Genomic DNA, 26182 nt, shown 5'->3' with positions numbered 1-26182 from the left:
GATTTACGCTCCTATTTTTAAAGCATCACTACGTAGCTTTCACTGAGCAACAGCGCCCTCTGCAGCCACACCTGGAGATTAACTCAGTTGGGATCCGTGTCTGAGCGATTAAGTGGTTTTAATGTGTTTGTCGCCCTCTGTTCCTAAGCTTCCAAACTTTAACTGAACTTATTTTAAGTTAAAACTGAGCTGGGTTGTGACAAACTGAGCTACAGTTCAGCTTCACTCTTCAACTCACTGGACCTGATTCTGATGATTAAAGCTGTGACAATCAGTCAGTTCCACACATCTCATAAGAGAAGAGACGTTCAGGGTGAGGAGTGGGAATGAAAAAGAAAACATTCTCCATATTCCAGGTCAGTGAACCATCAAACTCATTCTGAAGCTGATGTTTTAAGGTCAAAAAGTCACATAGTGTTGCTTTAAATCCAGAGGGAGGTTGATAGTGAGATAACCTGTGTTTCATGGTTCCTATTTAAACAAAGAAGAGGAGACATGTTCTTCGCTGCTGTGAGACGCCTCGATGATGAATCAGACCAGTAACATTCATGAGTGAAGGAAGCAGCTGCGTTAGTACCTGAATTTAAACCTGAAACATATTTGCTTCAATTGGTGCTAAATGTAAAAAAATACTATATTTTATATTTATAATTACAGATTCTTTATGTGACCACATTTTACACCATAAAAACAGTTATTTCTGCAGTTTCCCTTAAGCATTACATTCTTCATAAACAGGAAAACTCCTCCTGCAAATACACATAAACATACGATGTAAACAAAAGTCTCTGAAAGTCTCTTGTTTTGTCTCTGGTCCGTTTAACAGGAGCTGCCGTTCAGGTAGGCGTTCATGGAGATCTCCTGTATGACCATATCTCTGCGCTCGATCCTCTCCGCTCGATCGGCTTCCTCACTCACATTAGTCACTTCCTCCCAGTCGCAAGCCACCTTCCGCTCGGTGGTGGAGATTAAAGAACTTTCCGTTCCTTCATCCTCATCATCTTCTTCGTCCTCGTCTTCCTCCTCCTCCACCTGGCGTTTTACAGTCTGACTAATCAGCCTGGTTTGGAGTCTGTGATCTCTGACCCGGCGCCCTCTGCAGGTCACACTTACTGATACAGCGAGCAGTGTGAGCAGGAGGCCGACGCACACGCTGGAGGTGAAGAGCAGCGCCGCCATTTCTGGATGCTCTGCGTAGAAGACAAACACAGGAGGTGTAAGAAAACATTGACTGTAGATGAACCGATATGACGTGACAGCTCATCTAAGTAAAAGCAAAGTGTCTGGGTCGCCCCCTGATGGCTGGCTGCAGTATGGCTCATGAACCCTGTCTCCTCCATGTTAGCGAATAGGATATGGACCAAAAAAGAAATACATTTTAGGCAGATCTTATCACACTGATGTAAGTTCATGTTCATGTTTGTTATTTGATATAATTGAAAAAAGGGGGAAATGTCTAAAGTCTAAAAGTCATGATTGACAGCTGAGACTGACTCGCTATTGGTCGACCGCAGCACAAGATGGCAGAGTCCATCGTCCATCTTTATCTACAGTCTACGGTGGGGCCCATAGACATATATAAAGACTAGATGTCTCGTTCGACGGAGCCGGACGTCACCACATGGCGGCCATCTTGCCAGAGGTTTGCCCCCTCACCCATAACATTGTGTTGGTAGTGGACTTCCTCAATTTTCAACCGATTTTGAAAGGGTCGGGTTTGTTATAAACGTCAGAGATATGACACTGCATACTTATGAATAATTATGTTTTTTGTTTTGTTTTTATTTAATAATTTATGCAGTGTCACAACTACATCTCTGACGTTTATAACAAACCAGACCGTTTCAAAATTGGTTGAAAATTGAGCAAGTTATGGTTATTTACCACTACCAACACAATGTTATTAGTGAGCGAGCAACCTCTGGCAAGATGGCCGCCATGTGGTGACGTCCGGCTCCGTTGGCCGGCAACTCAGACGAGACATCTAGTCTTTATATATATCTATGGTGGGGCCTGCAGGTGGACACTATTTACCTCTGATGTAGGTGTAGGTCAGGAGAGAGGTGCTCATCACGGCTCCCGAGTTTCCTGGTCTTCTCGACCCTTTGGCCAAAAGCTCTTCCAGATCTACCGGAGCAGCTGTGGTGAAAACTTGAATTACGACGTGAAGAAAAGGAAAAAAACCGGGAGGTGCAACAGGTCACATGATGCAGTTACCTTTTTCTGTCTCCACAGGCGGAGACGAGGTGGAGCTGAACACGTCGGGGTCGACCTCCCTGAGTAAAGACTGTGGGACTGGGAAACAAGACAGAACAGTCTTTTTTATTTCTGCAGACTCAGCGATATTGGTGAATCTACAGTGGACCATTCATCACAACACGTCCAAACCTCTGAAGAGAAACCAGCCCACTATGGAAGAACACTCTCAACTCATGGAAAGTTCTGTCCAGTTGTGTTGTGACCACAGGGTTAACACATTGTTTCACACTCGATGGAGACAACAGAGCCAGTCAGAAGGAAATAAAATCACCTCCGAGCTCAAGTAACAGTTCCGATTCATGATTGGATGACCTCGCTGTGCAAAATCACCGGATGTTTAACAAGGAAGTCGGATCTGAGCGCACAGTCTATTATTCCCTGTGTTACTGAGTACATGAAGATAAGAAAAGCTGATGCTGAGATCAGCAGATAAGAATTCACAGAGGGAAACTGTAAATGTTCACCGCTGGAGCCGTCAGATAATGAATGAGGCCGAAAACAAAAACCACACATGACGTGTTCCTACATTTAAGACTCTCGCACTTGGAACACAGGGGCTTGTTGTGTGAAGGAGGAAGCACAGAGAGTCCTACCACAAGAATAGATCACACTGAGGTACTTCCTGGTTCCTGGAAAGCAGGGGTCCCTGAAGGTCTGGTTGCTGACGGCAACAGCACACTTCTGTTTGCCGTGGCAGGACTTGGACACCGAGTGCACGGCCTCGTGGTTGAGACACTCTGTGGGGCACAAAGAGAGAAGCAACTCAGAGACATGTTGTGTGAGTGTGTGTCTCATTAATAGATACCCCCCCCTCCCCAATGCACTAAATGAGCCTCTGGTGAAGCATTTTGTTTTCCTGGAATCAGAAATTGAGAGCTGATATTTCCATCTGCTGTAGAACTCCATCATGGACACGCTACAGTAGAAAAACTACTGTTGGTAGGTGGGGTGTAAACCCTAATGCATGCAAAGGAAATGCTCATGTTTATATGTTATAATAATGTAATTAGCATCATTATTTCATTTAAACCATAGGATGAGAAATGATTATCAGCTGTAGACTGTGTCTCTAATGTTATTGGTCATATATTTTCACATAACTGTATTCTTTTAGGTTGAAAAGTTATGTAATCTGTTTAATATGGCTTCATTAACATTTCGAAATGTTTTACTGTGTGTTTCAACATTAACTTTCAGCATTCACATTTATATTTACATGTATTTAGTGCTTATCTGAGCCCAAAGGCCGAGAAGTGTAAAAACAATGAAACCCGATGTCTCCTGGTTTTTCCGGTGCTATATTCCCGGCTTCATAACTCGTCTGTTAGTCTCCAGCACATGAGAACACTGAACATCCCGTGGCCTCACCAAAAGGGGGGGGTCTGGTCAGGTGTGAGGGGCAGGTGTCAGCGTGGCCCAGGCTTCTGCCGTAGACAGCTGCATAGATGATCAGCAGCCTGGGGGGCTTACAGCCCACGACCAGGGTGTCTCCCTCACAGGCCACATGTCTTCTGTGTTCAGCTGAGCGAGGGGGAAAAAAGTGATGATGAGGAGGAGGAGGTGGTGACAGCAGGAAACTGAGGGTGAGGGACCACCAGCGAATGTGTGAGAGAAGCTGAGGCAGAAACAAATCAACCGGGACGTGACAGTGAAATCTGTTGTGAACCAGGAGGGACACGTGGGAAGCTGCTGGACTCACTGGGTTTACACCTGTAGTCCACGTGGAGGTACTTGGAAGTCCCGGGACACGGGTCCTTCCCAAACAGCAGGTGGTTGACAGGCAGCTGGCAGTCTCTGTGGCTCTGACACTCCGACAGCAGCTTCTGCAAAGGTACGAAGTGAGCAGTAAACTGAATTCACAGAAAATAAAGCAAAAGAAGAATGAGAATCAAGAATGAGACTCAAACCTCCTCAGTAAATCAGCTCAAAGTCCTGAAACACGCTCCTACTCTCACTGGGACCCTGTGAGGATAGAAAGTGAATCATATCCCATTCACAGAAACGCACCTGCAGAGCGGTGAACGCCGAGCAGCTGTGGTTGTGGGCTCCGGGCGGGGGGGGGTCGGGGTCAGCCCGGCACGCCCACACCTCGCCGCTCCCGTAGAAGGCCGACTGGATGGAGATGGTGGAGTGCCGAGGACAGTGGAGACGCAGCGGCTGTCCGTCACACGCGTGGGCTGAGTGGCTGCTGATGATCCTGGACAGGTAGTCTGCAGCACATACAGATACAGTATACAGGTGAATTAAAGGGACAATTCACAAATTTTTACATGGGAAGTCTGGTTTAGCTGTTATGAGAAGTTCAAAATAGACGTTTAATATTTCCTGTGGCTGTGGAGGGAGATTTCTAAAGTCAATCAGCATGGCACCGAGTGTTAATTCTAATAGAAATAGACACAACAACATAAAGATACAGATATTTAACTCCGAAGCACCATAATACCAATAAAAACTAAAGTAAATGTTTCATATCATAGCATATTGTATATATTTGCCACCAGTGAGTTGATGATATCTACAATTACCATGAGTTTGAGGTACTTTTAAGTTACTCTCCCTATAAATTCCATTTATTTATTGACAAAGGAAGCTTGTCAGGCTCATTGTATTTTCTTTTATTCAGATTCACAGCTTTTCTCTTATTATTCATCAGATTGTGTGACGCCTGCTCAGTGCAACTTTATCCAAACTAGAATGAAACACCAAGGCCCAACAGTCCCATTAAATTCAATCCAACAACACCAATTTATTTAGATATCAGTTTATCATCAAGCTTTTCCCTGAAATGTCAATTTTAAAATCCCATATTTATTCACCTCCTCCATCATCACCATTGTCATCATAATATTTATTTTGGTCAAATTTAAACCTTTACTTTCAGAAATAACTACTGCAATTTTGTCTCTTTTTTGTCATCTCTTAGCTTCTCGCTCTGTGTGCAATGCCCTTGACTTGCTGCTGTAACACAATGATTTCCCAATTTGGGATCAATAAAGTAAATGTATAACTATAACGTTGCATTTGGTTTTTTTCTGTTTTTCTTTTTCTGTTGTTACCTTGTGTTGTTTATTTTTTTGGTTTTCTTTTTTCCTGAAGTTATATTGCCCAATTCATCATCCTTCAATAAACAGATTTTGATTTGAATAAAGTACATCTATCCATCTATCTGTCAGTCTATCAATCAATCAATCAATCAATCAATCATCAATTAATCAATCACTCATTCAATCAATCAATCAATCAATCAATCAATCAATCAATCAATCAATCAATCCTCTTCTTACTAGAGAAGTCAGCCAGTCCACTCAGGCGTCTGGTCCACAGCAGCAGGCTCAGGTAGAAGAGACAGTGGCTCAGGTCCAGTCCGGGACTCATGACTCTCATCCCCGGAGTCCAGGGACATATTAGAGAGAGGAGGACTTCACAGGAGTCCACTGTGCACCTCCTCCTCTCCTGCAAACTGAGAGGTGGCTTCTCCTCTCAGAAATCACCACCAGGAGGAGAAGGAGCAGAGGAGAAGGAGCAGAGGAGGTCGGATCAGAGGAGGTCCGATGAGAGGAGAAGGAGCAGAAGAGAAGGATCAGAGGAGAAGGATCAGAGGAGGTCGGATCAGAGGAGATCGGAGCAGAGGAGGTCCGATGAGAGGAGAAGGAGCAGAGGAGAAGGAGCAGAGGAGGTCGGAGCAGAGGAGGAAGGAGCAGAGGAGGTCCGATGAGAGGAGAAGGAGCAGAGGAGGTCCCGGTGGAAAGCAGCTGCGCAACAGGTCGCTCCGGACCGACGTGGTTTTGTGAATGGACGCGTGTGGAAAGTGAACAGCAACAGCTGAGTGTGTGTGTGTGTGTGTGTTACAAGGTGGGCGTGGCAGATACACAACTATTTTAGATCTGAGAGAGGAGGGAGGGGGCGCACCCAGCGGAATGACGCACAGCCAACACCCCCACTCCTCCCTCCTCCCTCCTCCACCATGAGGCACATGTTTACCTTTTGGATTTCTCCTCCTCTTCTTCCTCCTCCTCCTTCTTTCCTGCTACTGAAAAACTAACACATGTCTGGTAAAAAACAGGATTTAGTTTATTTTACAATGCTATACCATATTTGTTTATATATTTTTCAGCCATTGTGGGTTTATTTTAGGTTTTAGAGCAGATCCATAACCTTAGTTGGAAATGGGAAAATCACTGGTTAGGCTTCTACTAGATTATATTGTTTTTCAACCTCTCCCTGCATATACATATCATTTATTTCATTTTAACCAGTGTAAATAAGTTTTTTTTTGGCTTTCTGTATAATGTTTTTATGATTTTAAAGCCTTTCTTGTAGTATTTGTCAAATTGTTTCATATCAGTTCGATGCAAAGATGATCTAGAATGGCACACACCTCAATCAAGGCCCAACAGTCCCTTTATTTTCAATAAATCTGCAGCAAAATCACACAAAAAAAAACAATAAACACGACTGGCGCTCAGCAGAGTAAAGCTGCAGCACTTTGCCATATTTCCAGCAAGATCCTTGATATATTTCCTTGGAAATTGGTGAAAAGGTAGAAGAAAATAAGAAAGAAACATCCTCCCATTTGTCCTTATCCATGGAGACATTGAATGAGCTCTTTCTTGGCCCATGTGCCATCTTTCCACCAAGTTTCGAGGAATCCATTCAGTCATTTTTGTTAAATCCTTCTGGCAAACAGATGGACAGGGGGTGAAAAACAGAAGCTTCCTGGTGGAGATGGAGCCTAGAGAGAAATTCACTTGAATCCAGAAAGCACGTGTAGAATTAGACCAGATAAAATGTCAGATTATTGTTCTGGATGCTTGTGTGGGTCTGTGCCCCCCCCACCCCTCTAAGTCAACATCAGTGTTGAGTTACTGCTTCTTTATACAAGGACAAAAGCCTCAGTTTGAATGAGTGATATTTTGAATCCGTTTCCTTTCACAAAGTGTCGATGTCTCAAGCGAGGGGTCTTTGAATGAAGCGGGGGGCCTACTGGGTGAACTGGTTCCCCCCCGGCTCACATCCATGACCCACTCCATGGTAACCGCTCACTCTGCCTGTCAGACGCACAACAGTCAAGCTGACAGAGACGTCGGGGTCTCCACGCTCGGCTTCACGGGGGGACACAGGCAGGTTGGGGGGGGGGAGGAACTCCGAGGTGATATTTTGCATACAAACTGGGCAACAGTTTTTAGCCCCCCTCTCCTAAGTTGGTCCAATTTGCTGTACTTTGGCTTTAGGCGCCCAGGGAGTGGCTCCAAACCCCCTTTATCTGCTGTTATCCCTCCAAAGCCAGAGGAATTTTGTTGTCAAGCTCAAAAACGCTTCCTGGATGTTGTTGTTCAGATGCTGTTGAGCCATATAGGTCAAACAGGAAGGTTGGAAAACATATATATATATATATATAAAATGGCATTATACATTTAATCTCAAAGCAGTTCTCTAAAGTTGCCATACAACTAAAACATTTTGCTGATGTTTACTGTCCGTGTGTTTATCTACAAAATAACAATATCTCCAGATCATTCACTTTTACAGCCAAACTGTTCACAGGTCACAGTCAAAAACTATGGTCTGAAAAACAATTTCTAAGATATCTGCATATAATTATGGTGCTAGAAAAACTATTGGAAGCTTATAATAAATTGGAAAAGGATTCCGTCACGTGAAGCCATAAGTGATGATGCAATTTAAAACCTAAAACCTGCATTTTTTAGGTATCTCTGCATCAAAGACAGCAATAAACCATATTGATATTATATATCATTTTATACAATAATATTGTCTTTTGCACGCTGTCTACATATTCTTACACTCATAGTATATTATATTATCTATTGTATAGTCAAATACTTTTATTTATACCTCTACAATATATCATATCATCATACTCTTGATATATTCTTGTATATACACATATTTATACATGTGTACATATTATTATATTTACTATTATTATTATATATACTGTTGCTGCCATTATTACTATATACTGCTATTATATTGGTATAATTACTATCATATATAAATATATATTGTTATATTATATACTATATATACTGTACTATTTTTATATACTGTCTAACAATAACATTACCATCATATCATCAGTACTATTACCATCATCTTGCCACTGCACCTTATCTACATATTTATCTTGTGTTTCTGTTTTTATTCTTTCTACCTCAATATTTATTATTTTTTTCTATTGTATTGTAATTTATTGTTTTCATATATACCGGCTGCTATGACGACTTAATTTCCCTTCGGGGATGAATAAAGTAATCTATCTATCTATCTATCTATCTATCTATCTATCTATCTATCTATCTATCTATATAAACACACAGGGGCAGAAAGATTCCCACGACTGTCGCTGATAAACTTTCAAACTGGGAACACAAGCCCTCGATTGCACGCCCAGAAAATAAAAGACAAAACACTTGATTAGCGTTGATGATGTTTTGTAACAAACAGGAAGAGGCGATAAAGAGAAAAGATCATACTGAAGGAAAGAAAGATTGTGATTTAGGTTTCCTCCTGATGGCGTCGTGAGACGAAGGGATAAGACTCTCAGAGAGAACAATTATAATACAAGGATCAACTGAACTGCATCACCAATAAACTTTATTATTATTTCAACATGGACAGAAAAGCTCCGGCTCAAAACTATAAATATTATAAATTACAAAGCATCTTCACTTGAAGTCCACATTCATCTCAAGCTGGGCATCAACAGCAGCCTGGAAAAGTCAAGAAACAAAACAAGATGAAATTAAAAAGTAAGCAACAATTTCTCAGTCATCATTGTGTGAACTCATCTGATCAGACACTCACCAATTCTCTCTTTGCTTCTTCTATTTTCACCTGAGCAAGAGACGGGTTCTGTGGTGGTTAAGAGGGGGAAATCATTTGGTTAGTTTAGTTTTAACACAGACATCTGAAGACTGGTTCAATTAGCCGGCCCAGTTCGGTTAATAAAGCACTTTAACATGAATTTTCACAGGTTAGGATCACATCAAACCACTTCTGATTGTTTGGTCTTTCAAACTTTCCCGAGACAAACTGAAAACCAACGTACTGGGCTGAGATCCATGTACGGCACCAGTTTCTTTTTCATGGGGATAATTTCTTGCTTCAGAGCGGCGACTTCCTGCAGAGAGAGAAAAACACGATGACCCACTTTTAAATCCCTGACAGCGGACAATGTTAGGACTTCATTTCTATGGCGATGACTATGGTGCATGTGTGTAGATACCTCAGAGAGCTGCACAACAGCCTGGTGGCTGATGGACTTGTCCATGTTCCTCGACACAAGTTGAGCCTGGATAGAAACAGACAGTGAAACTCTGTTTGCTACTTTAAAAACCTGGTCCACACTGACACTGATACAGACGTGTTGGCATCGTGTCCCGTTGTTTAACCAAAGGCAGTAACATGATGCTCATACTACAACAAATATATCAAAACACAGGCTGTCATTCTGCACAAATAAAACCAGTAAGTCCACAGAGGAAAGTACAGTGGTGCTGCCAGGAGGTTACTTGCACCTTCTAGCCCTTTGGAAACATTGAAAACTTATTAATGACTCATCATACCTTTGTGATACTGAGGACATTTTGCATGCTGATTAAATAAAGAGCTGGAAAATGGTATGAGAACCATTTCTCTGTGACCTATATAAAGATAGAAATGGTCAGTCAACCCTAAAAGCTCAAACTTTGTCAGCCCTCGGTTAGGATCCGAGAAGCAGTTCCATCAGATTCGTATGTGACCAAATCAGCTTAAACATCTTCATTTTAAGATCTGTGATGGTGATATACTAAAGAGTGAAGAACAGCTCATCTATTACACAACCTACCTCGGCCCTCTCCCGTCTGTTGTTCAGCTCTTTGGCCTTCGCCGTCACAAAGTCCATGTTGAGGAGCCTCTCCTCTGCTTTAGCGCCCTCCGCTGCCTGAGCTTTCACACTTTTGTTGATATCCCTGAGGACGATAGAGACGTTAAGTACACATGAAGCACAGCCTGTTGTAAACTGACTGATTGTTTGTTTGAAACGTCCACACTCTTACTCCTGTAAAGTGCTGCGCAGAACCAGAGTGGTTCCGATAAGCTTCCTGAGCGCTTTGAGTTCCCTCTCCAGTCGTCTGTTGGACTTCTCTGCTTCCAGAAGCTCGTTGGTGAGGTGGTTCACCGCCGGCATGAAGCTACACAACGAGAAGAGATCGGTGGGAAATGTTGCAGTGTTCAATAGGGTTGAAAAGGGGTGGAAAGTTTCCGTTAAATTCTCGGAAACTTAACTTTCCATGGGATGTTAAGCTGGGGAATTTCGGGAATTTTGAAAAAAAAAACAACTACGAAAATTAAACGCTGAGCAATAAAAACATCATTCAAAACTCTATTTTAAAGATGTATGGAATGCAGCACACACTGCATGTTGGATTTCAACCCTCCACTGTGCATTCTTCCATCACATGCACAGATAACTCCCAGCATGCTTCACTCTACAGCAGGGCTACTGAGGCCTGCTGTAGTGTGCAGGACTAGTCAGGTAAGTTTCCATGATATAACTGGGGAAAATATATTAGCATGCTGATTGAGGATTGTTCATCTGTTCATCTAGCCTATTTCCATTCATTTATCCATCAATTGTAAAATATTTTTACAGAAGATTCAAATTGTTTGGCTAACTATTTATATCTCTGGCATTGCATTAGTGTTTTTTACAAACTTTTCTCATCTTATTCTACAGAACAATGCCACGTGCACTCTCTCATGTGTGGAGACATTTCACCCCATCCAATGTAGAAGGAAAGGCTGTGTACATTTGCAAATACTGTGCAAAGACCTATGTTAAGACTGACATAACAATGCAGAAGCATATAGTCAAGTGCCCAAAGTTTCCTCAGGGCTCAAATCAGCCTATGACACAACAAAATGTTTATATTTATGTCTGTATATGACAAGGTAAATACAGTTAGTATAAATTACCCACAACATTTCCAGTTTATTCCCGTTAATTCCCATTGAACGTTTCCAACTTTGAATATTCCCAGAATTTTGCAACCCTAGTAACTCACCTGTCCAATGATGTGTCCCTCACTCCGAGCACCATAGCATTGTCCACTAAAGCCGACAGGTAGTCTGCAGCAGGCTTTGAGAGGCTGGCACTGGACAGGCCCACACCTTGGAGAAGAACTTCCTGCAGATGTGAACCTGGACGCAGGAAAAACTGGTCAACTGTCAAAGTGCTGTGAGAACATTGTGGTGAGAATGGATGGACAATTGATTTTGACAGAGAAAGCAAACGGTGAATTGTGTGTTTTTAAGATATTAAAGTGTCTGCTCCTCGTGAGTGGTGATGGAACTTCACAAAACACTGAACTACAGCAGGTTCATCACTTTCTTAGATTCCTCCATGGAAACATTTCCGTTGTTGTCGTTTTCACAATTTGCAACGTGTCTCTGTATTTGAACGTGTTGTGACTTTTTGATGAAGTTGTTTTCTTAATTTGCTGTGCATTGATGTCTCAACCGTACATTTTAGATGAAGTATTAGCATCAAAATAATAACATGAACAAACTGAAGCATGTTTTGTGTCACTGACATGTTTTAAACCCAGCTGTGTATCAGTGCCATGTTCTAAACTCAGTTGTGTGTCAGTAACATGTTTTAAACCTCAGTTGTGTGTCACTAACATGTGTTAAACTTCACATGTGAGTCACTATCATGTTCTAAACCTCAGTTGTGAGACAGTAACATGTGTTAAACCTCACATGTGAGTCAGTAACTTGTGTACGTCCTCAGTTGTGTGTCAGTAACATGTTTTAAACCTCACATGTGAGTCAGTAACTTGTGTACGACCTCAGTTGTGTGTCAGTAACATGTATTAAACCTCACATGTGTGTCAGTAACATGTTTTAAACTTCACATGTAAGTCAGTAACATGTGAGTCAGTGACATGTTTCTGACTCAGTTGTGTGTCAGTAACACGCTCTAAACCTCAGTTGTGAGACAGTAACATATGTTAAATCTCACATGTGAGTCAGTAACTTGTGTACGACCTCAGTTGTGTGTCAGTGACATGTTCTTAACCTCACATGTGAGTCAGTGACATGTTTCTGACTCAGTTGTGTGTCAGTAACATGTTTTAAACAGGGACCCACCATCCGCCTGGTACTCGCAGGTCTTCTGCCTCAGGTCCTCTATGAGCAGAGCCGTGTCCCCGCAGCGAGCCTCACTGCAGCGGCTGAGCTGGAACAACACGTCCACGGTCCTGGTGTTCACCTCGAACTGAGGAACCGGCTGGTCCCCGAACACCGAGGCCAGCCAGCTGCTCACCTGGGGGGGGGAGAGGAGGGTTACCAACAGGGACACAACCGCAGACATGTCACTTATATGTTAAATAGACATTGAACTTTACCGTGTCCATCTTCTCACTCATGGAGAAGGAAAAGGTGACAAAACAGGAAAGTTGTTAAAAGTTTCTGCAGCTCGAAGGAGAAACTAGTGTTTTGCTGTTTGGTTTCCCGCCCCTGGAATTATGCGAGTTACTTCCGCGTTACCGACCAATGAAAATCATCTTCTTCGCTCTGTATCCGGATCACGTTCCAAAGATGAAACTGGAGTCAAGATAGTTCACCATACTACCGGCCACCACTTCGCGTGAATGAACCAACATGAACAACAAAAAGAAGAAGAAGAAGAAGACAGGGGATTCTGGAACACCAAAAGTATTTAAAGTGTTTATTTCTTTAAATGTTAATACTTATGTCTTTATACAATTGAATTATCATCATTTCTAAATTATTATATCACTTAATCCAGCATAAAGGTACAAGAAAGCATCTACTAATCCACACAAATATTATTTTAAGCTGGGCATTAAAAAAATCTATCTATTTATCTGTCTGTGTATCTTACTGTCTGTCTGTCTGTCTGTCTATCTATCTAACTATCTATCTGTCTGTCTGTCTGTCTGTCTGTCTGTCTGTCTGTCTGTCTGTCTGTCTGTCTGTCTGTCTGTCTGTCTGTCTGTCTGTCTGTCTGTCTGTCTGTCTGTCTGTCTGTCTATCTATCTATTTATCTGTCTGTCTGTATGTCTATCTATTTATCTGTCTGTCTGTCTGTCTATCTAACTATCTATTTGTCTGTCTATCTATCTAAATATCTATCTATCTGTCTGTCTGTCTATCTATTTATCTGTCTGTCTGTCTGTCTGTCTATCTAACTATATATTTGTCTGTCTATCTATCTAACTATCTATCTGTTAATCTTACTGTCTGTCTGTCTATCTATCTATTTGTCTGTCTGTCTGTCTGTCTGTCTGTCTATCTATCTATTTATCTGTCTGTCTGTCTGTCTATCTATCTTACTATCTGTCTGTCTGTCTGTCTGTCTGTCTGTCTGTCTGTCTGTCTGTCTGTCTGTCTGTCTGTCTGTCTGTCTGTCTGTCTGTCTAACTATTTGTCTGTCTGTCTATATATATATATATATATATATATATATATATATATATATATATATATATATATATATATATATATATATTTATCTATCTGTCTATCTGTCTGTCTATCTGTCACACACACAAGCAGTGGGCGGAGAGACGAAGCCGGAAGTGCACAGAGGTGACTCCTTCCCCCGTCGCCCCGCTAACCGCCAAAGTTTGAAACTTCTTGTTTTGGAGGAAGAACCTGGAGAAAGATGGCGGAGAGAGAGAAGTTGTCTCAGTCCAAACAGCGACAGAAGCGAGTGAACAACTCCACGTTCCACTCGCCCGGCGGGGACTACACCGGCTCGACCCGGAAAACACGACCGAAACCCGGCAACAGCACGTTCGAGACGTCCAGCACCAACTCCAGCGTGGTGGAGGAGAAGCTGTTCGGCCTGAAGGAGGAAGAGGAGGCTGAGGACGGACCGGTGCTCTTCATCTGCGGGAAGTGCAAGTCTCCGGTGGGGGACTCGCTGTCCTGGGACGGAAGTGAGGACGGACAGAACCAGATCCGCCTGAAGAGTGAGTGTGGTTCCTCACCTGGGTCCAGAAGAAGAGACGAGATTATAGAAGATAAATAAGAAGACATATACATAAGATAAGATAAAAATTATCCTTCATTTTCCAACAATGGGGACATTTGCAATATTACACCTGCAAGAAAAGTCCTCAGTAACTAATACTAAGTAATACTTAAAGGTCCAGGGTGTCAGATTTATCGAAAGGGATCTATCGTCAGAAATTTAATATAAAATAATCCTAGGGATGTTTTCTCTAGTGTGTTTCATCTAAATTGTACGAATTGTTGTTTATATACTCTAGAATGGACATTTTATAGTTCAATACTTTATATTTACATCAGGAGCGGTTCCTCTATGGAGGCCGCCATGTTTTTTGTTTTTTTTACAGTAGCCCAGACTGGACAAACTAAACACCCTTTGAGTTTTTATGACAACTGAAGGTTTATTCATTTCATTATTTAAAATAGGTTAAATATTTGCGATTGTCCCAGTTTTATATGACGATTTTAAAGAGGAAGTCTGTTCTGTTGGGGGACTCGCTGTCCTGGGACGGAAGTGAGGATGTAGAGAACCAGATCCGCCTGAAGAGTGAGTGTGGCTCCTGACCTGGGTGCAGAAGAAGAGACGAGATAATAGAAGATAAGATAAAATATAGATGAAATATGATGAGATGATGCTTTATTGTCCAACAATGGGGACATTTGGGGACATTTGCAATATTACACCTGCAAGAATAGTCCTCACTAATACTTAAAGGTTCAGTGTGTCAGATTTATCGAAAGGGATTTATTGTCAGAAATTTAATATAAAATAATCCCAGTGATGTTTTCTCTAGTGTGTTTCATCTAAATTGTACGAATTGTTGTTTTCTTTTCTCTACAATGGACATTTTAAAGTTCAATACTTTATATTTACATCAGGAGCGGTTCCTCTCTACGGAGGCCGCCATGTTTTTTTTGTACAGTAGCCCAGACTGGACAAACTAAACACCCTTTGAGTTTTTATGACAACTGAAGGCTTAGTCTTTTAATTATTTAAAATATGTTAAATTGGATTTTCCCAGTTTTATATGACGATTTTATAGATGAAGTATGTTCTATTGAACTCCAAAAATGACATTTTATGGTTTTGTTGACAGTTTCCCTCAGAATATAATCCAAGGTTTTCTATCAATCAATCAAATCTCATATGTATAACCCTGATATTTGTAATGTTCTGGTTTCAGGAGTCACTGACAACGTCCTGGTTGGAAATGACAGTCGACTGCACGAAGCAGGCAAAGACTCTCTCTGGTAAGAAAGTGTCACTCGTCCCTGGTGATGTAAATTCAGCTGGGCCTACTTCCATCCATCCGTCCATTATCAATACTGATTATCTTTGAGGGTCTGGATAATTAACACTAGCTTTACCACAGGGGAGGTTGATGGATAACGAAAGTGTCAAATGTCTTGGAATTCATTGATACAACCTTTGGTGTTTTGTCGCTGTCTTAAGGCCGGCGCATGCTTCTGCAACGGCGTCTGCGGCTTTTCACGCAGTTGTGACGCAGGACTAGTGGTCATAGTTTCGGATCTCTTCTGCCAAGTGCTCTTCTATTTGGTCCATATTCGTTCTTCTAAATCTTCTGTGGTTTCCGCCGGTATTATCGGGCATGAACCGGAAATGCGACTCCGGAAATGATGTAGTTAGCAGACCAATCACAGCCTTGCCGGCTACGTGACTCTTGCGGAGCTTTGCCGTCTAGTTAGAAAAATTTGGCGACGCACGTAAGCACGTAAGAAGGGCTACAAAAGTACTAAAGGGGCCCGGAAGGGCTCTTACGCTTCCGGGCCCGTGAAAACCCGTGAAAACGCAGAAGCATGCGCCGGCCTTAACTATGATTAATTTCTTTCTTTCGTCCATAGTCTGATCATGGATCTCTTCTGTCGAGCCTGTCACTCGGTGCTGGGGATGGTTTACACGTCCACGCCGAAGAAGCTGGACCACAAGAGGTTTGCTTTCTGTTTCAACGTCGCAGACATCGACAGGTTTGTTCAGCTCCAGACCGTTTTTTTCTTCTTCTGGTATGTTTTCTGTATTATTCTGTGTTCGACAGGGGTTTTGTACACATGTCATTCACTACAATCATCAGTTCATCGTCTGTCTCGGAAAGACCATGAACTCACTGATGAGGTGCAGATAGGAAAACTTTTAGTTTCCAGAATGAACAATGCAGACAAAAATATGTTTACTTCCTTGATTCAAATTCTATATATTCTATATTATATTCTTTTTAGTTATTTATGATAAAGTCTACGTTTAAAGTTATTATAGGTAAATCAGAAACCTTCTACTCTGCCCCTCCAAAAAATGAGTATCTACAAAATGTCTTATTAACAACTGAGTTTTAGGGATAAACAGTAAATTACTTTACCAGGAAACACAGTGATGATGTGTTTAAAGGCCTAAAAAATTAAAATATCAATTCTGAATAAATATTAAATAGAAAACAAGATATGACTCATGTTGTGACTCATGTTGTGACTCATGCTCCACAATTGAAAACAGAATGTGTTCAGCCTCACACAGCTACTGTTTATGGTTTTATTTATTGTATTTAATTGCACCTGTTGGATTTGAACGATGAGTAACTGTATTCCTGTGTCTGTGATTAACACTCTGTTATTATACTGCTGTGAATCCTTTCCAGTTATGTGCTGGGATCAGCGAGCCAGATGTTGGCAGCAGAGGGCCCCAAAGAGCAGCTGGTCACGCTGGAGCACAGAGCCGTGGTGGAACAACAGCTAACAGAGGTAAATCACTGCTGCTGCTTCCCTTTGTTCGGCTCCTCTCTTATTGCTGTGAGGTAAAAGGTTCCGTCTGTCGAGCATATAATGTCACGAGGCTGTAAAAGCTCATCGCGACACAATAAACACGACAATTCTCCTCCAAACACAGGAGTTTAATCTTTAAAGCAATTTAGTTTTTGTGCAAAATGTATAAAAATCTGACGCCCACATCCCGTCAGTTAAAGCAGGAGTAACTGTCCCACTGAGGGTAAATGACACAATGCTATGTATGAGCTCTTTCTCATTGATTACCAATGAGCAGGTTGTACTCATGGTGACATCAGCTTCGTTCTGGGAAGCCCCCCCCCCCCCCCCCCCCCCCACTGGGCCGGGCAGACGCTGATATCAGACATGACATCATCTCATCACGTCCTCCTCTGATGGCACAGTTATTTTCATCTCTACATCTTCTGTAATTCCTTTAACTTTCAGATCTATTTCTGCTTTATATATTCCACCTTTTTAAAAAAATTTTAATATCACCTAATTCTCATTTTAATTACTTCCCTGATTGAGCAGTATATTTCTGAGTATCACATTAACACCATTGGTTGTATTCATATGAAAATTCCCTGGAAAGCTGCGGTGATTCACAAACTTAATCTTAATCACCCTTTGTTTAAAAAATAGCTGTGAAAACACCAATTGGCCAGTAGGGGGTGATGGTGAGCCAGCCCTCCGTGTCACACGCTGCTCGCAGGACAATAACTGAGCTGAGGAGCATGTGGAGGAATCTTTGCCGGAGGAAAAACATGTTTTGATCATGAGAGTCTTTGTCATAAGCGCTGGATGTATGTCGGCTTTTTGTTTGTCTTGGCTCCGCCCCCTGGATGTTTATTTGCATATAACAACTGGTTGATTGAACCATGAGATGTTTTTTTTCAATGCACCAGAATGTTATGAAACAGGTTTTAGTTGCTAATATGCAAATAAAAATAATAACCACTTGCAGAAGAGGCGTTTATACATGTGCGTGTGTGAGCGCATTCAACGGTGCCATGTTTCTGTCAGTGACTTGTCGCGCTCGCTTCCAATGTGTAATTATCTTTTCTACTTTAGCAACGCCGTGAAACAAAAGATCTTGTGTGTTTTTCTCTTGTAACAGCTTGTCACTCAGAGACAAAAGCTACGTCAGGTCAGGATATGATCCAATGAACAGGGGTTCGACTCGTGTTGGATAATATGTAGGTTAGGTTAGCATAATGGTTTCCACTTAATTCAACTCGTTCACGTGTTTAACAAGAATCATCAGATGTGTCAGTTTACTCGGAAACAAACAGGCGCGTCTGTCCCTGGGTTTATGTTTCATGACGTGAAAACTTTTATTATACTGAATAAACAAAGCAGAAAGATCGTTGGAAGATGGCGTCATTACATATAGTTCCTCAATAACAAATGATAGTTAATCATAGTTATGAATGCTGAAGAGATGGGCATTTATTTTTGACATTTTCCATAGAAGAATTGTTTTTCTTGATTTAAGTCCTGCATATCTGGTTTTATTGGTGTTTTATTTGTATTATGGTTAAAAAGTAAAATTACAATCCTTAAATACACCTGTGTATCGATTTTTGTGAAGATCGGTCAATGTGAACACATTCCGGCGGTCTCGGGGGGCACCGTTGAGCCATTTTGCGACGCCCATTGAAAATTCCTCCAGAATACGTAAATTTTCACCACTTTCTAACTTTCTGCAAATTTTGGTAAGAATTTGAGCATGTTAAAGCCCTCAAAAAGCCAATTAATTTGCCTGAATAATAATAATAATAATAATAATAATCCTTACAATTTCAATAGGGCCTCACCTGACCTTTAATGTCAGTGCTCGGGCCCTAAATATAGGCCTTAGATCGATAACGACATCTTAGGAATCATGGTCTAAAGTTCAAGTTTTAAAAATGTATATTTCGGTATTAGAAATGTTTTACTTCCTAATATCTGTATCTGTTAGGAGCCTTAAAAAATCCACATCAGTCTGACTTCAGTTCCTCGGATGATCCACGTGTCTCTGGCCGCTCCCTGACTGTATTAACTTCAAAAGCCGTCGTTCATCACTTCCTAAAGGTTTATTATGACAGGACTGTGAAGGTCCTTGACAGGATCAGGAATTAAAAATCAGGTCTTTTTGAAGTTGCGTGTGATTTGGTTTCAGGCTTTAAGTCTTTTTTCGCTCTGAGGTCCGCGCCTCGCCTCTTTTCATCAGCTTTACATTTGAGTTTGTGGCCAGAGCTGTTCTATCGGCTTACACAGTTGATTTACTGGCCAAAAAATGCTTAGATAACCAACTGGGTGAAGAGCTTTTTCCTTGTATGTATCGGAATGCAACACTGTAAATTGCTTCCGTAGCAACAAGTCTCAAAAACCAGTTGAACTTCTGAACTTCTACATGTGTTTCGCAATTTTTTGGGATTACAAAGTTCTTTTTAGCCTCTGTTTTTGCAGAAAATTGATCAACAACCAAAAATCCATGGTTTCATTGTAAGATCTTCTGTTTTCCACAGTTCACATGGCTGTTAATTAATTATCTCCAGGGTTTGAACTGTTGGTTCGAAAACCCGTGGGCTATCGGGACTCTTATTTTCACACCTGGGGATTAATCAATTAAGTAGAAAAATAATTGGGAAATTATGAAACGAAAATAGCCAGAGATGCAGCCCTACTTCTCTTGATTGGGTTTCATGGGAAAATATTGCTGTTGCTTCAAGTAAATATTGTTGAACTCAAGATTCAACATGTTCAAGGCCTTTCTGTAAAAAAATTTTTTTGTAGAAATCACAACGCGTCAGCTGGACTGTGTCTGAGGATGATGCTCTGCAGCTCTGCCGCCACAGTTAATGTATTCTGTCTGTCTGTGTGCGTCTGACTGGCAGACATTTGTTTGGGTTTTGCACTCACTGACCTGCCCACTCCACACACACACACACCCACACACCCAGACACACACACACCCTCCATACCCATCGGTCCCTGACCACTTCCCCTCTGGGTTTTGTCGTCCTCCCTCGTTGAATCCATTTTTAAATTATCTTCTCTCCTCCCTCGTTCCTCTCCACTGCTTCCCACCTGTCCAGTTTTAGCCTCGGTTTCTTTTTCTTCCCTTGTTTCTTCTCTTCTGCCTCCACCCTCGTTATATACTATATATACTGTACTATTTTTATATACTGTCTAACAATAACATTACCATCATATGATCAGTACTATTACCATCATCTTGCCACTGCACCTTATCTACCTATTTATCTTGTGTTTCTGTTTTTTATTCTTCTTCCTCAATATTTTTTATTTTATTTTATTGTATTCAAATATACCGGCTGCTATGATGACTTAATTTCCCTTTGGGGATGAATAAAGTACTCTATCTATCTATCTATCTATCTATCTATCTATCTATCTATCTATCTATCTATCTATCTATCTATCTATCTATCTATCTATCTATCTATCTATCTATCTATCTATCTATCTATCTATCTATCTATCTATCTATCTATCTATCTATCTATCTATCTATCTATCTATCTATCTATCTATCTATCTATCTATCTATCTTATCCATCCATCCATCCATCCATCCATCCATCCATCCATCCATCCATCCATCCATCCATCCATCCATCCATCCATCCATCCATCCATCCATCCATCCATCCATCCATCCATCCATCCATCCATCCATCCATCCATCCTATCTACCTATCTACCTATCTACCTATCTACCTATCTACCTATCTACCTATCTACCTATCTACCTATCTACCTATCTACCTATCTACCTATCTACCTATCTACCTATCTACCTACCTACCTATCTACCTACCTCTGTTCACGTACACATCCTGAACCCTGCACCATTAACACAATCTGCCTCTCCCCCCCCCCCCTCACAGATGAAAATGCTGGTCCTGTCCATGTCCCAGAGGTTGGAGGAGATTGAACTTGGGATTCAGGACGGATATGATGTGGTGTGACAGCGACAGGCGACAGCCGGACGTGTGGGTCGGTCCAGGTGTTGGAACGTGTGTTTTTATAATTTAATTTGATCATACCCTCACCTCCACCTCTACCTTGACATTAATGCTTCCTCCTCTAAGTTTCATTTCGGCGACATTCCCCCCAGTGGCACGTCTCGTCCTAGCCTCACCTTGTGCAGGAACAGCACGGACACACTGTGTTCTGATTAGCGATGGTGAAACAAAGACTCCCAGCGCTTGTAATCAATCATGTTGTCAGCGCGTGCTCCTGCGGCTCGGGGCGCCGTCTCCTCCATGTGTCTCGGTGCGGAGTGAGTGTGCGCTGAGAGCAGAATGTTTATTTGTGCAGGATTTCATCAGGCGAGCTGCACACTCAGCACAACGCCGATCGATCGGGCCACTGGAGGCCACAAACACTTTTCTCTTTGTTCTCCTCCTGAAGCGTGAGGCCGTGAAGGTAGATGGGATACATGTTTTAAATGGCTAGAAGAGAGCAACACAATGAATTTGTATTGACAACGTTTTTGAGTAAAAGACACACCCTGTTTAATATTAACTGCATCAAAAATATTTAGGACAAAAATTCAGATTTAGCCAGAATTTAAATTGACAGCTTATTGCATCCGTTCATTTGTTGTTGTAACATCTTTTGTTGATTTATTTTGTTTGTTCACAGTTGTACCAGTTTGGTTTTGTCTTGTGTTGTGTTTGTGTATTAAAATATTCAACTGTTTCCACAAATGAGGATATTAGTTTTCAGTTTTTTTACATAATTAATTGAATTAACAAAAGGACCAAATTAACCCTTAAAATCAGGATAATCTTATTAAATGTTTCCGTGCTGTAACATAGTTTGGGGATCATCCTGCTTTGTGACTAATCACAAGTATTTAAGAATGAAACGGCAAAGTTTAAGGTCTTTGGGCTCAAGGAGGTGGTTGATTATATATCAAAAACTTATGTTTGTTTACCAACTGACCCCTAATGTGCCTAGCAACACTTTCTGCCGAGGTGGTGAAAAAAAGGAAGAAGCAGCAACAACACACTGTACGGCTTGCCCTCCCTCACACACGAGGTTTCATCAGCCGCACACAGAACAACAACAGTTAGAGAGGGCCAACCACCACGCTGTATCCATGGCGATCCATGGGCAGGTTGCGATGGCAACTGGGGAGCACGTGCTACGCCGAGTTGCCTGTTGCCATCTCGTCACCGGGCTCAGTGTCGGAGGAGCAGCCAGCCAGCTCGCTGCCCGGCACGCCTGTCAACACTCGTTACCGCCCGCTCCTGCTTAGACACACCCACCACCACCACCACCACCTAATCCCTGTGTGATGTTTTTCTCCCTGCTAAACCCCACCCTCACCCTTCTTTCTCCCTCCCCCTCCACATAGTTCTCCCCTCCCTCATAAGCAAGGGGGGGTGGGCGGTGGGAAAGTCAAAACAACAACAAACAAGCAGCGTGGTTTTTGTTGTTTACTGGTGGTGTTGTCTCCATCCGGTGCTCGCTGCCTGCTCCATCCTCCTGCACAGAGGGAGGATGGAGCCAGCCCGTCCAGATGTGCACAGCTGCTGCTCCTCCCAGTAACACACTCATTCTGTTGAACTGGTCCCATAGCGATGGTTTTTCCATTCAGAGCAATAAAGCTGAAAGGCTGGTTGGTGTGTTTGGAGACAAACTCATTCACTCTACGGCCTCTGATCTCATTTATCTGTTTTATATATAGACGCGGTGTTGCTGGATGCGTTGCACTGCTGAGTGCAATTATTGCACATGTTTCCCCCCCCCTGTTCACCACTCAAGTCCCAGCCAATCGTTGCCACTCCAACCAGGAGCAACATGGAAACACACGTCCGCACATTTACACACATTCTACAAGCGTTCAGGGACAAAGGATGAATAATGCAGAGGTGGTGTCTGAGTGAAAGTCGCCTCCCCTCTCTCCCTCCTTTTCACCTTCCCTAAGCAATAAGGAAGCAATGTTGCCATGGAGGCAATGAAGCCTCGGCACGCCGTCAGCCAATTACAGCCCTCACTGTGAGAAACATCGGACCAATGGCGGCTCAGACTAGTGCTGCTGTTGCCACAGACACTGGGCTCCTATTGGCTGAGCTCTGCTCTTTGATTGAATTTCTGATCTTGTTTTTGAGAGAGGGAGAGAGGGAGAGAAAAAATATCTCAAGGAGTGCCACCTGTGTGCCAACTTACAAAATATGTTTGTTTTCTTGTTTTCAATGAAAAGGATGATTTGTGAGAATAGAACTGTTTCTTGTTCGAGACTCATGAGAATTATACTGAGAACAATTGGTTTTGTCATTAAGGGAAAACTGTTTGTTCTGACAATTGATAAATCCTGAAGTTAACCTGTCAGGACTTTTGATAATAACAAGGGGAAAAAAATCACCTATAAGTTAAATAATTATCAATATTTACTGTGTAATTACATTTTCCATCTTTCCCATCACGCCAGTTGTTTATTGTGGGACAATAGAGCCACACCCCACAAGTTGCCAACGCTTGTTTATGAGCAATTTCCAGTTAAATTTCCAACCATCAGATCCTGTGTTTCATAACATAAAGTTATATTTGTGTTTATCTTTTCCTCTTTTTTTTGCTATAATAAATTATTCACAAGGTGCTTTCATGTAAATAACCAAATATATTTTATTTCATATAAAAGAATCAAGTAAAATATTTGTAACCTTATTATTTCTGTTTGATAACATGAAAAAAGTATGTTAACAAAGCATCAACTTCTGTTAAGTGGAGAACTCTGCTGATTGTTTTTTTGACCTGGTATAGAATCACCTCTCCTGTTCCTCACGTGGTGGGTTGTCTGACATATGCCCGACTGAAATCTCCTCCCTATCTCTGAAGTCATTAACAAGGTCTGGCGTCATCCAGACGAGGACAGTGGGTCATCTGGGCGTCTAAGTTTCCCAAATAAATCTCCAGATCCAGCGTCTGTAAGATGATCTCGGTGTCAAGAGCATTTGGGGGGAAACTTAGCCTTGTTTGTTTCTACTGACATCACATTCTACAGCGAAAGCGCAAAATCTCTGATAAGCCTCGACCGTCTTGTTCCATTAATCTCCTTCATCTGTGTCTGTGATCGGACGGCGTGGAGCCGGCCCGTCACTGACTCTCCTGACGGCGTAACCCCAATCCCCTCTGAGTGCTCAAAGCCTCCGACTTCATTAGAAACATCTGCTTGTTTATTTGCCCCTGCGTCTTTGTGTAGGCTGGTGTCTGCCAGGTAGTGTCTCACTCTCTCCTCCTCCTCCTCCTCCTCATCTTCCTCATGTTGGAAGCAGGATGCTCAGGTTGACTGTGGATGTGTGTCAACATCCCTGCTGTCCCTCACTACAGCAGGTTAATCATCTGGTTTTCTTTGTTTTTGTTACTTAGGGCACAAAGGCTTTTTTTTTTTTGATCAGGCACAAAAGCTCATCTGTTGCCTGTTATTGTGACTGTGTGTGTTTATGTGTGTTTGTGATGAGAAGGGGACTAAAAATGGGATTAATGTCATCCAGGGTCTAAGCCTCAACAGATTGACAAAAACAAAGTCCTGCTGGACAATAAGTGGTCAGTTTGGCCTCATGTTAAAAAATGAATATTAAAGAGGGATTGTTGTTTATCAACAGGCTCTTTAGGAAATCCTGTCACTCAGGTCATGACTTCTGGAATACAACAGTAGATTGTCTGTCTGATGTTCTGTTAAAATGTTTATGATATTCCAAACTTTTTACCTTTGGCTAAGGCGAACCAGACCGGACTCTTGCAGCGTTTGGAGAAAAAACATGTATCCACATTTATCCACATAACCATAAAAAAAGACGTGACAAAACATATTTTTTATCACTTTTTTGGACAAGGAAGATTTCCATGTGAAGCAGGTTGATCAGTTTAAATAATTAGTGTATTTTTCTTTTTAAATCTCTAACACTCAGACCCCATCCAGCTGTGAGAAAGTCAGAAGTTGGACTTTTAAACTCTCAGGTTCAATGCGCGTCCAAGATCTGATGTACCACGCTTGTTAGAGGGACATTTAAAAAAGTGACGCACTCCTACTTCTTCCCCAGGTGATTCATGTTCAGTTAGAAATGATAATTGTTACTTAATTTTATTTTTTAAATGCCCCCTTTGTATAGGCCAGTTCAATACGTTACACAGGACAATGGAGGAAAAACGGTTGAATTGATTCCTATGAAACTCAGTGGGAGATTCTTTAATTATTTTTACATAATCACAACCTCAAAGGACATAATTAATGTATCTTGATGGAGCATGTTTATGTGACTGATATCTAATTAACTGAAAGGTGTGCAGCTTAATTGAATAACGATTGCACGGAATATATATGCGATATTACTGCAGTGAAAAAAATCTTGTCTTAAGTCTGTGATTTCTCCTGTGTGGTATCAAATAAATCTGTTCTCTCTCGTGATTTCAATGTCAATTTAAATTTTGTAAGTATATTGATGAAGTAAAATCATGCATTTTCAATCCGTGCCCCAAATATTCCCCAAATTCTTCGAGCGATTTCTTCGAGTCCTGACGTATCAGCTGCTGTTTAATATTCTCATCCATGTAATCTTCTGTCCCAGTATCTAAATATCCCTGATGTCCCGATGAGGACCAGTGTCCCGTGCAGCTGTCCCCTGCTGGGACGCTGGAGCTGGAGGCTTGTTGATCACACATCGCTCGCTGTAACGTGACCTGTTTACACACAGATTAATTTAGGAAATAATCAAATAAAAATGTGTGTCAAGGGGAAATTATTATTATTTTTCATCTTAATCTCATCAGTATGGATTTCTTCAGATTATACACAGATTAATAACTTGCCCGCCACGTTCAGAATCATGGAGGATATAGACAGTCTGCTAGTTACTCTTGTGTTGATGATTATTTATACTCTTATCTATAAATCTATAAAGTGAGCAAAGAGGTAAAAATATTCTTCACAACTTTACACAATTTATAGACTAGGTCTCAAAAAGTATTATTTTGTCCTAAACCTTATGATATTGACGGCAAAGAGCAAAATATTGGAGAAACTTTTATTATTTATAATTGTATGATTGTTTTTTGTTATTGATTTACTGTCTTCTCC

At 41.6% G+C, this 26182-nt stretch overlaps 3 protein-coding genes across 3 annotated transcripts; 1 reads left to right on the top strand and 2 right to left on the bottom strand.

The window, feature by feature from the left end:
• Positions 1-715: 715 nt before the first annotated feature.
• On the bottom strand, positions 716-5706 carry eva1c (eva-1 homolog C (C. elegans)). The gene is made up of 8 exons (XM_061086335.1): positions 5544-5706; positions 4267-4469; positions 3959-4082; positions 3628-3780; positions 2853-2996; positions 2218-2295; positions 2035-2139; positions 716-1190 (listed from the first exon to the last, which is right to left on the bottom strand). The coding sequence occupies exons 1-8, from the start codon at positions 5641-5643 to the stop codon at positions 820-822; spliced, it is 1278 nt and encodes a 425-aa protein (XP_060942318.1). The 5' UTR covers positions 5644-5706; the 3' UTR covers positions 716-819.
• A 3176-nt stretch (positions 5707-8882) lies between these two features.
• On the bottom strand, positions 8883-12765 carry haus1 (HAUS augmin-like complex, subunit 1). Its single transcript, XM_061086199.1, has 9 exons — positions 12675-12765; positions 12418-12592; positions 11331-11466; positions 10323-10457; positions 10112-10235; positions 9509-9574; positions 9332-9403; positions 9088-9135; positions 8883-8993 (listed from the first exon to the last, which is right to left on the bottom strand). Exons 1-9 carry the CDS (start codon positions 12693-12695, stop codon positions 8949-8951), a joined length of 822 nt encoding a protein of 273 aa, XP_060942182.1. The 5' UTR covers positions 12696-12765; the 3' UTR covers positions 8883-8948.
• A 1187-nt stretch (positions 12766-13952) lies between these two features.
• mis18a (MIS18 kinetochore protein A) lies at positions 13953-21670 on the top strand. Its single transcript, XM_061086201.1, has 5 exons — positions 13953-14267; positions 15492-15558; positions 16171-16293; positions 16956-17058; positions 20982-21670. Exons 1-5 carry the CDS (start codon positions 13958-13960, stop codon positions 21060-21062), a joined length of 684 nt encoding a protein of 227 aa, XP_060942184.1. The 5' UTR covers positions 13953-13957; the 3' UTR covers positions 21063-21670.
• Positions 21671-26182: the final 4512 nt, after the last annotated feature.

Source organism: Limanda limanda, chromosome 14 (assembly GCF_963576545.1).
Source record: "Limanda limanda chromosome 14, fLimLim1.1, whole genome shotgun sequence".
Taxonomy (NCBI): domain Eukaryota; kingdom Metazoa; phylum Chordata; class Actinopteri; order Pleuronectiformes; family Pleuronectidae; genus Limanda; species Limanda limanda.
Note: the sequence above shows the minus strand (reverse complement) of the source record. Positions and strands in the feature narration are given on the sequence as shown.